This window comes from Cebus imitator, unplaced genomic scaffold (genome assembly GCF_001604975.1).
Source record: "Cebus imitator isolate Cc_AM_T3 unplaced genomic scaffold, Cebus_imitator-1.0 Scaffold229, whole genome shotgun sequence".
Classification (NCBI taxonomy): domain Eukaryota; kingdom Metazoa; phylum Chordata; class Mammalia; order Primates; family Cebidae; genus Cebus; species Cebus imitator.
This window is the reverse complement of record NW_016107544.1, coordinates 3001958-3013042: the sequence shown is the minus strand read 5'-3', so window position 1 is coordinate 3013042 and position 11085 is coordinate 3001958. Positions and strand designations below refer to the sequence as shown.

The window sequence follows — 11085 nt, the reverse complement described above, 5'->3', positions numbered from 1 at the left end:
TTGACCAGGATGGTCTCGATCTCTTGACCTCGTGATCCACCCGCCTCAACCTCCCAAAGTGCTGGGATTACAGGCTTGAGCCACTGCGCCCGGCTAAACCAAATATTTCATATGATGAAGAAAACCACCAATCAAATGGGTTTAAGAGGTTTATTTTGTTTCAATAACTTGAATAGGTAGAAGCTCAAGATTATTGAAATGTAACATTTTCATATGATTAGACTAAAGCTTTTGAATATAAGAAACCTCAGATTGTTGAGGTCAGTCATAGTGCTGATTCATCAGGATAATTTGAAGATAGAGTTCATACTTTCATCATTTTTTTCTCTTTGTCCTTTTGGTATTCATTCTGTAGGATTTCTTTGACTCGCTCTTCAGTTTAGCTCGCTAATTTGTCTTAAAATGAAGTTCATCCCATCTATTGGGGTTTTTATTTCTATCAGTTTGTTATTTCATATCTAAGTTTTGCAGTTGCTTTTTTCATAATTGCCTTGCTCTTATTCCAAGAATATGGTATTCTCTATTACTCTTTTTTTTGGAGGGGGGGGACTCATCATCGATCTCTCTATTACTCTTTTAAGGATATTAGTTATACTTTTAAACACAGTCATGATCAACATGTATAATTGTTGCCATGTACAAGGCACAGAGGCAGGAGTCATATTTAGTTGGTTTGGTCTCAGAGGTCATATTCTTAACTACTATGCTGCTTTAGGCTTTATCAGTTCTTGTGTTTGTTAATTTTGGTGCCTTTGTAATATGGGTTAAGATGCTTTTTGTAAGAAATAGAACCTGATTCTGGTTAGCTTAAGTGAAAATGAAAATATATAGGGAAGATAATAGGGCATTTCACATACTCCAAAGAAGAAAAATCAAATTTTGAGCACAGTGGGTGTGGTACATTAGAAGAAAGCTTCCAGTAAGAATGTATAAACTTTCTTTCTTAAATGTTGCCATTCATGTAATTCAGTTTCCTTAACTTCCAGTCTCTGGGTCTCTTAGTTAATTCTGCCAGGAGAAATTTTACTGATACAGATCAAGAGTAGTAGTGTTGTTGGTGGTGGTGGTGATGGTTTGTGTGTGTTGGAATGGTGTTTGGGGAGTTGGTTTAGTTTTGCTTTAAAAAGTCCTGATGAGAGGTGGAGTGGGTGGGGAGGTTCTTTAGACAAGGGCCTTAGAGATTCAATCTTGAGTTCAGGAAGCAGTTCTCAAAAAAGGAAAGATTCTGTGAATCCATCTACCCTATGAGTCTGTTATATAAATATGAAGAGTTAAGTATCCAACATTCAAATTGGATTAATAATTTAGTAGCATTCATGAAATCAATATGTTTTGGCAGATAACTTGAGAATATGCTGCATTAGGTTAGTATTTCTATGTTTATTTTCTAGGAAATAATTGTTGAATGAGTACAGTTTCCTTTGTCCTTCCTCCCTTCCCCTTCCCCTTCTCCTTCCCATTCCTCTTCCCCCTCCCTCTCATTCCCCTTCCCCCTCCCTCCCTTTCCCCTTCCCCCTCCCTCCCTCCCTTCCTTCCTTTCTTCTTCCTGATGATTATCAATTCTTTACTAAATGTGATATAACCTATTTGAGACTGTTAGAATTTATTTATTTATGTATATATTTATTGACTATTACAGAAGCTTATTTAACAAAGAGCCTAATATGAAAATGTATATGAGCTAAGTTTTACATCATAGTAAAACAGGCCCTTTGGAGAGGGGGACATGGGTTTTTCTGCTGAACAGCCATCATTTATGCTCGTTCCAAGGCTTCTAACATGATGATACTATTACTCGCATTACCACCATTCCAATATTATTCTGTTGCCCACTAGTTGCCATCTCTACACATTAATCTATCACAAAATTCATAAAAGCATTGGACATGTCTGCCACCATTTAATTTTCAATGATAACTTCTTGCCCATAATTTTTTTCAACTCAGGAAGGTGAGCTTTGCTCATGGCATCTACTCCACAGGTTCACAGATGCCTTGGAATGGAATGCTGGAAGAATTTATGTTAATATATCTTCTATTCTTGACTGCTTTTGTTTTGCTATTTTTAATTTACTCATTTAATATTTTTACAGTATGTCTAATTGTTTAATTACTTTTTTTACTATGTAATACATAAATAAAAACCACGAAGAAAATAAAAGTTGTCTTTAATTCCATTGCTAATTTTAAAAATTCGATCTAGTCTTCCTTCTGTGCATATAAAGAGGATGCTCATTTAAGCCAAATTTTATATATATTTACTTTTTTGGAAAAGACAAACTGCCTCTCAGGAATTGTAGGCTGGGTGCAGTGGCTCATGCCTGTAATCCAAGCACTTTGAAAGGCCACGGTGGGTGGAACACCTGAGGTCAGGAGTTTGAGACCAGCCTGACCAACATGGTGAAACCCCATCTCTACTAAAAATAAGAAATTTGGCTGAGCATGGTGGCAGGTGCCTGTAATCCCAGTTACTCAGCAGGCTGAAGTAGGAGAATTGCTTGAACCCAGTAGGCAGAGGTTGCAGGGAGCTGAGACAGGGCCATTGCACTCCGGCCTAAGTGAAAGAGCAAGACTCCATTTCAAAAAAAGGAAAGAATGAAGAAAATAGAGGAGCATAAGGAGGAAGAAGAGGAAAACAAAGGGACAAAGAAGATCAAAAAAAAAAAAAAAAAGAAAGAAAAAATTTTGAGTGTTCTTTATCTAGGTGTAGACAGTCTGCCAGTTTGGGACAGATGGTTCTTGTTTTGGAGGAGAGTTATATCAGTGGTCCCACTTGGTAGGTTTATTTAAAACAAGGCACAACAATTTCTCTGGAAGAAGGTTTAACAGGATTTTTTATTGTTGTTATTTTCCCCAAGCTACCTTCTCAATACTTCTTAGTATGCAGAGATCCTAGGTTACTGGGTTGGGCATATTTGAATAGGGGCAGTGGACATTGCAATTGAGACTCTGACCACTTCTATTTTGAGTTCAGCTGGAATGAAACCTCTCTGAAGAATTGAGATAGCTCCAAAAGAGGTCCAAAGTCAGAAAGGATTTCAAGGATCTTCAAAGGGTAAATGTAGCCTGGAAGAGGCATACTGGTCCTGTGATGGGTACAATAGTTTAGATCATTCAGTTTTATTTTCTAAAGTAATTTATTAAGGTAAAATTTATTTCCGCTACTCCAAAGTAAAACTCCTTACCTTGTCAACAGTTTCTCCCCATTGTTTACTCTCCCTAGCCTCTGACAATCACCAGTCGGCATTCTGTCTCTACATTTATCTTTTCTGGAAGTTTCATATAAATTGAATCATATAATATTTGACCTTTTAAATCTGACTTTCACTTGGCATAATGTTTTGGAGGATCATTCAAATTGTAGCATATAGCAGTACTTCATTTCTTTCTTTTTGAGATAGAGTCTTGCCCTGATGCTCAGGCTGGAGTGCAGTGGTGTGATCTTGGCTCACTGCAACCTTTGCCTCCTGGCTTTAAGCAATTTTGCCTCAGCCTCCTGGTAGTTGGGATTACAGGAATGTGCCACCACGCTCAGCTAATTTTTTTTTTTTCTAGTAGAGACGGGGTTTTGCCATGTTGGCCAGGGTGGTCTCAAACTCCTGACCTCAAGTGATTCGCCTGCCTCAGCCTCCCAAAGTGCTGGTATTACAGGCATGAGCCACTGCACTTGGCCACTTCATTACTTTTTATGGCTGAATAATATTTGTATATATATGCCACAGTTTGTTCATTCATCTGTTGATAAGTATTTGGGCTGTTTCTACCTTTCTGCTATTCTGAATAACGCTACTGTGAACATGTGTGAACATGTACTCAATTGAGTCCTTATGTTCATTTCTTTTGGCTGTATACCTAGGAGTGGAATTGTGAGGTCATATGGTAATTCTATGTTTAACTTTTTGAGGAACTGCCAAAATGTTTTTCTCAGCATCTGAACTGTTTGCTTTCCTACCAGCAATGTGAATACAGTGCAGTTTCTCCAGTTTCTTATGAGAAGTCTGCTCTCATTCAAATCATTATTATTATTATTCTCCATAGGTAATACATCATTGTTCTCTGACTGCTTTTAAGATTTTTTAATGTCTTAATTTTCAGCAGTTTAATTATAATGTGTATGGGCATGGATTTTCTTTATGTTTTTGGGGCTTCACTAACATTCTTGAAACTTTTGTGTTTATATCTCTTGCTAAATTGAAAATTTGCAGCCACTAAGTCTTTAATTTTTTTTCCGTTTTTTTTCCTTTTTTTTTTTTTTTTTTTTTTTTTAATCTTTTTTTTTTTTTTTTTTTTTTTTTTTTTTTTTTTTTTTTTTTTTTTTTTTTTTTTTTTTTTAGCATTAGCACCCTTTCTCCTCTCCTTTTATGAGTCTGATAGTATGAAAGTTTTCTTTCTTTCTTTTTTTGTTTTTTTGAGACAGGATCTCACTTTGTCGCTCAGGCTGGAGTGCTGTGTTGCAAGCTCCTCCTCCTGGGTTCAAACAATTCTCCTGCCTCTCCAGTAGCTGAGATTACAGGTGCCTACCACCATGCCCAGCTAATTTTTGTATTTTTAGTAGAGATGGGGTTTGACCGTGTTGGCCAGGCTGGTCCTGAACTTCTGACCTCAGGTGATCTGCCTATCTTGGCCTCCCAACATGTTGGGATTATAGGCAAGAGCCAGCATGCCTGGCCTGTCTCACAGTTTTCTGAAGCACTGTTAATTTTTTAAAAACCTTTTTTCTCTCAGTTGTTCAGATTGGATAATGTCTACTGAGAATCTTCAGGTTCACTGATTCTTTTTCTGTTGTGTGCATTCTGCTTTTGAGCCACTCCATGAGTTTTATTCATTTATTATTGTGTTTTCTGTTTTAAAGTTTCCATTTGTATTTATTTCTTATTGTGTTTTTCTGTTCTAAAATTCCATTTGGTTCTGCTTTATGTCTTGTTTCTTTGCTAAAATTTTCTATTTTTCAATGCTTCCAAGAATACTTTTGATTGTTCACTGAAGCCTTTTTAAAATAGCTGCTTTAAAAGTTTTATCAGATAATTTCAAAGTCTGTGTTATTTCAGCATCAGTATCTTTTGATTTTATTTTCATAGTAGAGTTGTTATTTATTTATTTATTTATTTATTTATTTTGAGATGGAGTTTCGCTCTTGTTACCCAGGCTGGAGTGCAATGGCGCAATCTCGGCTCACCGCAACCTCCGCCTCCTGGGTTCAGGCAATTCTCCTGCCTCAGCCTCCTGAGTAGCTGGGATTACAGGCACGCGCCACCATGCCCAGCTCATTTTTTGTATTTTTATTAGAGACGGGGTTTCACCATGTTGACCAGGATGGTCTTGATCTCTTGACCTCGTGATCCACCCGCCTTGGCCTCCCAAAGTGCTGGGATTACAGGCGTGAGCCACCGCGCCCGGCAGAGTTGTTATTTTTTTACATGTTTCATTTGCCAAGTAATTTTGGATTGTATGAGACTTCGAGTTTTGTTTTAATACTTACGGAAAATACTGATAATTTCTTTTAGCAGGATGTCAACCAAATTAGGTTCAGGTCATAAGTTTCTACCCCATTCTTTGAACTGTAGTTGTCATTTTATTTTTCAAAAGCTTATGCAGTACCTTTTTGGTTTGTTTTGTGTGTGCTTCACAGTGAATTGTCTGGATTTGGACAGTGGTCTGTCTGTTAGTACAGTTTCTCAAGTCTTTGTCACACTAATAGGATTGGATTTATGTATGTCCACATTAAGAGTTATTCCAGGAATTACAAACAACTTTTTAGGGTGCTTTCCTGAGCTCTCTTTTCTATTTGTTCCCACTTCTACTTTTTGTTTCCCTGTGGCTTCTCTTTCCATTCTCTAGCCAGAGAACTAATGTTTATTTTCTCCATTGGGTTACATACTTGTACAACTGCAGCCACCATATCCAGGGCCCAATGGTGGGAGCTAGAGAAGAAAAGGAAAAGGGATTAGCCTCACCCTCTTACTACCATAGCTCCATTAAATGGAGAGAAAGGTTTTCCTACCTCAAGAGTTTTGGCTGCAGTAGGCTTCCATTACTGTACTCTGGTCCTGTTACCATGGGATTGCTAGCATGTGGGGATAAAGGAGGATTCAGATAAGAAAAAAAAGATTTGCTATTTCTGCATTCTCCTTGAGCATTAAGGAGCTAAGGTTTCTTCTGGAGCTGCCTCTGTGGGCAGTTTGGGAGATACCAAAGGAGAAGAAGTACCACTGCTGATATGGTGATATTTTAAATTCTGGTCTCCCCTATTTCACATGCTGCTGTTTACTTTTCAGAGTCCATAAATTTCTGCCCCATGCATTCTGTCCAGTTTCTTAGGAGAGACAGCTTGGAGGATGCTTAATTCATCTTACCTGGGACTGAAACATTTGCTTGTTTTTGTCATTAAAAACTACATGCAGTTTACTGTGTGACTCCGGGTTTATTTGTTTGTTTTTCCTCCTTAATAGGTTTATTCAGAAAACATGTCCACTGCAATTAGGGAGGTGGGAGTTTGGAGACAGACCAGAACACTCCTACTGAAGAATTACTTAATTAAATGCCGAACTAAAAAGAGTAGTGTTCAGGTAAGTTACATAACTCTTTCCTATGTTTTGTTGCAGTTCATTTTGCTTGATATGTTCTATCTTGAAGTAGTGATTTATTTTGCTAATTTTTTTTATAACTTTATTTCCTTTTCTTGTAAAGTAGAAGCTTGCCATGTTAACCACAGAAAAATAACTGAATTACCTAATGCTTTCTAAATGCTAAAAAGTCTAATAATGATTTCTACATTTAGTTAATTTTAATATCAGTGCTTAATTTTGAACTTTTAGGGGATGTGTTTCCTAAGTTTCATGAACTAACATTCCAAAATAATTTTGATTCTAGAGTTTTATTCCCCACAACCTTGTATTTTATGGAGTCTATATTGAGTTGTCCATGAGTATTAATATTATGACGCTGATTTGTACCCACAACATACATACATTACTTTTAATAAAGATAAAAGAAGGGAAGAACTTTGGCTTACCAGCCAGTAATAATTTCAAAGGATGAAAATATATTTTTCATCTTCTCCTGAAACCAGTAAAACAATTAAACAGCAAGATGATATAATAGCTGATTTCCACTAAAACTGACCATAGAATTTAATTTGGGTATGGTTTTGATAGTATACATTTAGTTATAATTAAATTATAATTTCTAATTCAGAATAGAATAAAGACATTTTTATGGTGAATCCATGTAGGGAGATTTGGTAAATTGCTTTAGATAAAATTGTATGAGCGAATTTATTATATTTTATGTCAATAATCTAAGACATTTAAATATTATCTTTTATGTCATCTTAATTATGTAACTTGAATTTTAAAATATTTCAGTAAAACTAAATTCAAAGGAAAAAATCATTTAATATGCCTGTTGGGTTTGATGAGGTGTTCAACACAATAATTCCTTTGGGATAGAATTGCTTTTGCTTTTTATTCATAAGAAAGGACAACCAAATTTCTTGTTTTTTCTTAGTATTATATTTGCAAAGAAATCTTGATGATTTTTGCAGCTATCATTATACTTTGTAATTACTTTGTTTCTTTTATTGTAGGAAATTCTTTTTCCACTATTTTTTTTATTTTGGTTAATTTTAATTAGCATGATGCATCCAAATAAGAAATATGAAGAAGTGCCTGATATAGAACTTAATCCTATGGACAAATTTATTCTTTCTAATCTAATTCTTGGGTATACTCCAGTGACTAACATTACAAGCAGCATCATGCAGAAAGTGTCTACTGATCACCTTCCTGATGGTATTGTGAGCTTATATATATTCTATTTCTAATACTAAGCCTGTTCAATATTTATCAGCTTGCTCTACTGAATAAATAGTAGTCTTAACACTTAGAGATGTGTTCCTCCGCCAAAGCATAGTTTTATAAAAATGCTAAAATTGTTTAATTCTGTCGCCTTTTCTTGTGAAACATTAATTTATATTCTTGGTGATAGGAAACATATTTTATGTACTTTTATACGTAATTCTTATATGTTTATAAAATAGTTTAAGTATACTTGTATAAGATACAAGATTTGATGAGTTATTTCATTTTGATCCTGACTCTCATATAATTATGAAGCTGGAAATGTTTAGCTGAATGTGGTAGCACGTACCTGTAGTTCCAGCTACTCAGAAGGTTGAGGAGGGGGATCCCTTGAGCCCAGGAGTTTGGGTCTGCAATGAACTATGATCGTGCCACTTCATTCCAGCACTCGTTACTCTGGGCAACAGAATTAAATAATTTTAGCATTTTTATAAATAAAAAATTAAAATAAATTTTAAAAGAAGCTAGAAATATGTGATAAAGACTGTAGTCACCTTTTCAGCTTATTATGCTTGTTTATGGAAGTATATGGTGTAAACTGAAGAAGTACCTAACTTTGGAGACTACAACTATGACTATGGTTAAGTCTCTAACTCTGTTTTATTTATATTTATATATATATATTATGTATATATATATATATTATATATATTTATATATATATAATATATATATATATATGTATATGCGTTAAGTCTCTAACTTTGTTTTATATATATGTGTATATTTGTAGAGATGGGATCTTGCTTTGTTGCCCAGGTTGGTCTCATCTCCTGGGCTCAAGCGATCTTCCTCCCTTGGCCTCTCAAAGTGTGACCTAAGTCTTTTTTCTCAATGTGTACTTCTCACAAAGAAGTGAACTAGAAGACAGTGTAAGCAGTGAGGTGCCAGTGAACTGAAAGTGGCTGTGAGAGAACCTAAATCAAAACCTGGAGAAAGTGACAGAAATTCTTATACTATTAATGATTAAACAATGAAGTGCTGAATTATAGAAAATAACAGATTAGCATGTTATTTTTTGCCATATGGGATAGTTGTAATTAACTTATATTTCATCACATTATTGGATTATACATCATTGAATGGGAAGTGTTAATTATACAGTCAGAACCCAAGTAACTTTTATTCCATTGGTTTCTTTCTCTGCTTATTTCTATTTAATATTTTGATTAAACACACTTCTTATTGTTATATGTTAGTGTATCATATTAGGCACAAGTAGCATAGGTTACCGTGAAAATTTAGTGTACAAGCTTAAAAAGCTGATTAAAAATGTTGAAATGAAATTCATTGGTAATTCTGAGTAGGAGGAAAGAGTATAAACCAAAGAAATGTGTAGCCAGACGTGGTGACACACACCTGTAATCCCAGCACTTTGGGAGGCGGAGGTGGGTGGATCACCTGAGATCAGGAGTGCGAGACCAAACTGGCCAGCATGGTGAAACTCCCCGTCTCTACTAAAAATACAAAAAAAAAAGTCAAGGATGATGGCAGATGCCTGTAATCCCAGCTACTTGGGAGGTTGAGGCAGGAGAATTGCTTGAACCCAGGATGCGGTGGTTGCAGTGAGCTGAGATTGTGCCACTGCATTCAAGCCTAGGCGACAGAGTGGGACTCTGTCTCAAGAAAAAAGAAAAAAAAAAAAGAAATGTAAGTCAGTGTGTATTAACTTAGATGCCAAAATAGTGGGAATATACACATACACATGTTTTAGACTTCTGTATTTTTAACAACAGAACTATGTGAAAATGGGTTATGCATACATACGTAACATGACTGGTCGGATGTTGAACTAATATGCTGTTTATTCATGTAAATCCTGCAGTTCCCTGTCCCTCTTAAAGGGCCTGGAAAATCTTACTAATTAACATTTAAGTAATATTTTATAATCTACAAAGTATTTTCTTCTTCTTCTTTTTTTTTGAGATGCGATCTTACTGTCAAGCTGGTGTGCAGTGCTGTGATCTCAGCTCACTGCAGCCTCTGCCTCCTGGGCTCAAGTGATACTCCTGCTTCAGCCTCCTGAGTAGCAGGGGCACACTACCATGCCTGGCTAATTTTTGTATTTTTGTAGAGACAGGGTTTCGCCATGCTATCCAGGCTGGTCTTGAACTCCTGGAGTCAAGCAATCTACCTGCCTCTACTTTCCAAAGTGCTGGCATTATAGGCATGAGCCACCACACCCAGGCTACAAAGCATTTTGATGTTTGTTACTTCACTTGTTCTTCACAACAACCCAGTGTCATCAGCTAGGCATTGTAGATGAGGACACTAAAGTTTTAGGAGTTTCAATCACCTGCCTGTGCTCACACAGTTCATAAATGATGAAGTAAAGTACTAATTCTATATTCTTTCCATTTCATCACGTTTGAAGCTTCTGTAGTGAAGATTAGTTGCTTGTAAACAAAACTACAAGAAAGTATTTAAAAATTAGTCTTATCTGATGAGAAAGAGTGATTACAGTATTTTTTCCACATGTATCCTAAGAAAGGAATGAGCAATATTGGATTTGAATGACAATTTTTATTTAAGGAGGAGTTGTGTCATAGTTAATAAAATGCCTACTTGGTTTCTGAGGATTATGGAATTTTCTTTATAAGAAATATTTGAAAATAAAAAATGCATTTATTTACTAAAAAGTTACTTTTGTGCAGGCGCAGTGGCTCATACCTGTAACCAGCTAGTCAGGAGGCTGAGGTGGGGGTAACAGTTGCAGCCAGGAGTTCAAGACCAGCTTGGGAAACATAGTGACACCTCATCTCTACAAAAATTGAAAACAAAAAATCAGCCAGTCATGGTGATGAGTGCCTGCAGACTCAGCTCTACTCCAGAGGCTGAGGTGAGAGGGTCTCTTGACACCTGAAGTTCGAGTGCAAGATCCCATATACTGCAGCCTGGGCATCAGAACAAGACTCTGTCTCTAAAAAAATATAAGATGAAACAGTTATTTTTTTTAGTTTTACTTCTAGATAGGTAAATGAACTGCATTACTAACAATTTTTGTAATTTTATTGCTGCCTGAAGTTAGTTTAGTATAATTCATTGAAGTTTTAGGAAGCAGCAATTTCTTGATGAAATACGAGTTCTGCATATTTTTTGTACTATATTTCATCATGTTTATAACATAAGTATAATACTGACACATTTCTGTAATCAAATGACAGCTGAGTAGGGTCTGCAATATTGTACCATTTTATTGTTTATTATTATTTTGTTGGAAGAATTGT

At 35.8% G+C, this 11085-nt stretch overlaps 1 protein-coding gene across 4 annotated transcripts in view; it reads left to right on the top strand.

Moving 5' to 3' along the window:
• Nucleotides 1-11085, top strand: part of ABCA5 (ATP binding cassette subfamily A member 5) — a 96098-nt gene that overhangs the window by 6608 nt on the left and 78405 nt on the right. For 2 of the 4 annotated variants that reach the window (XM_037727420.1, XM_017497360.2), the window contains exons 2-4: nucleotides 2969-3054; nucleotides 6449-6565; nucleotides 7585-7789. In XM_037727420.1, the coding sequence (XP_037583348.1) occupies nucleotides 6464-6565; nucleotides 7585-7789 (307 nt within the window). In that variant the 5' untranslated portion in view covers nucleotides 2969-3054; nucleotides 6449-6463. The remainder of the gene's footprint in view (nucleotides 1-2968; nucleotides 3055-6448; nucleotides 6566-7584; nucleotides 7790-11085) is intronic. The other 2 variants (XM_017497359.2, XM_017497358.2) reach the window with 1 other exon arrangement.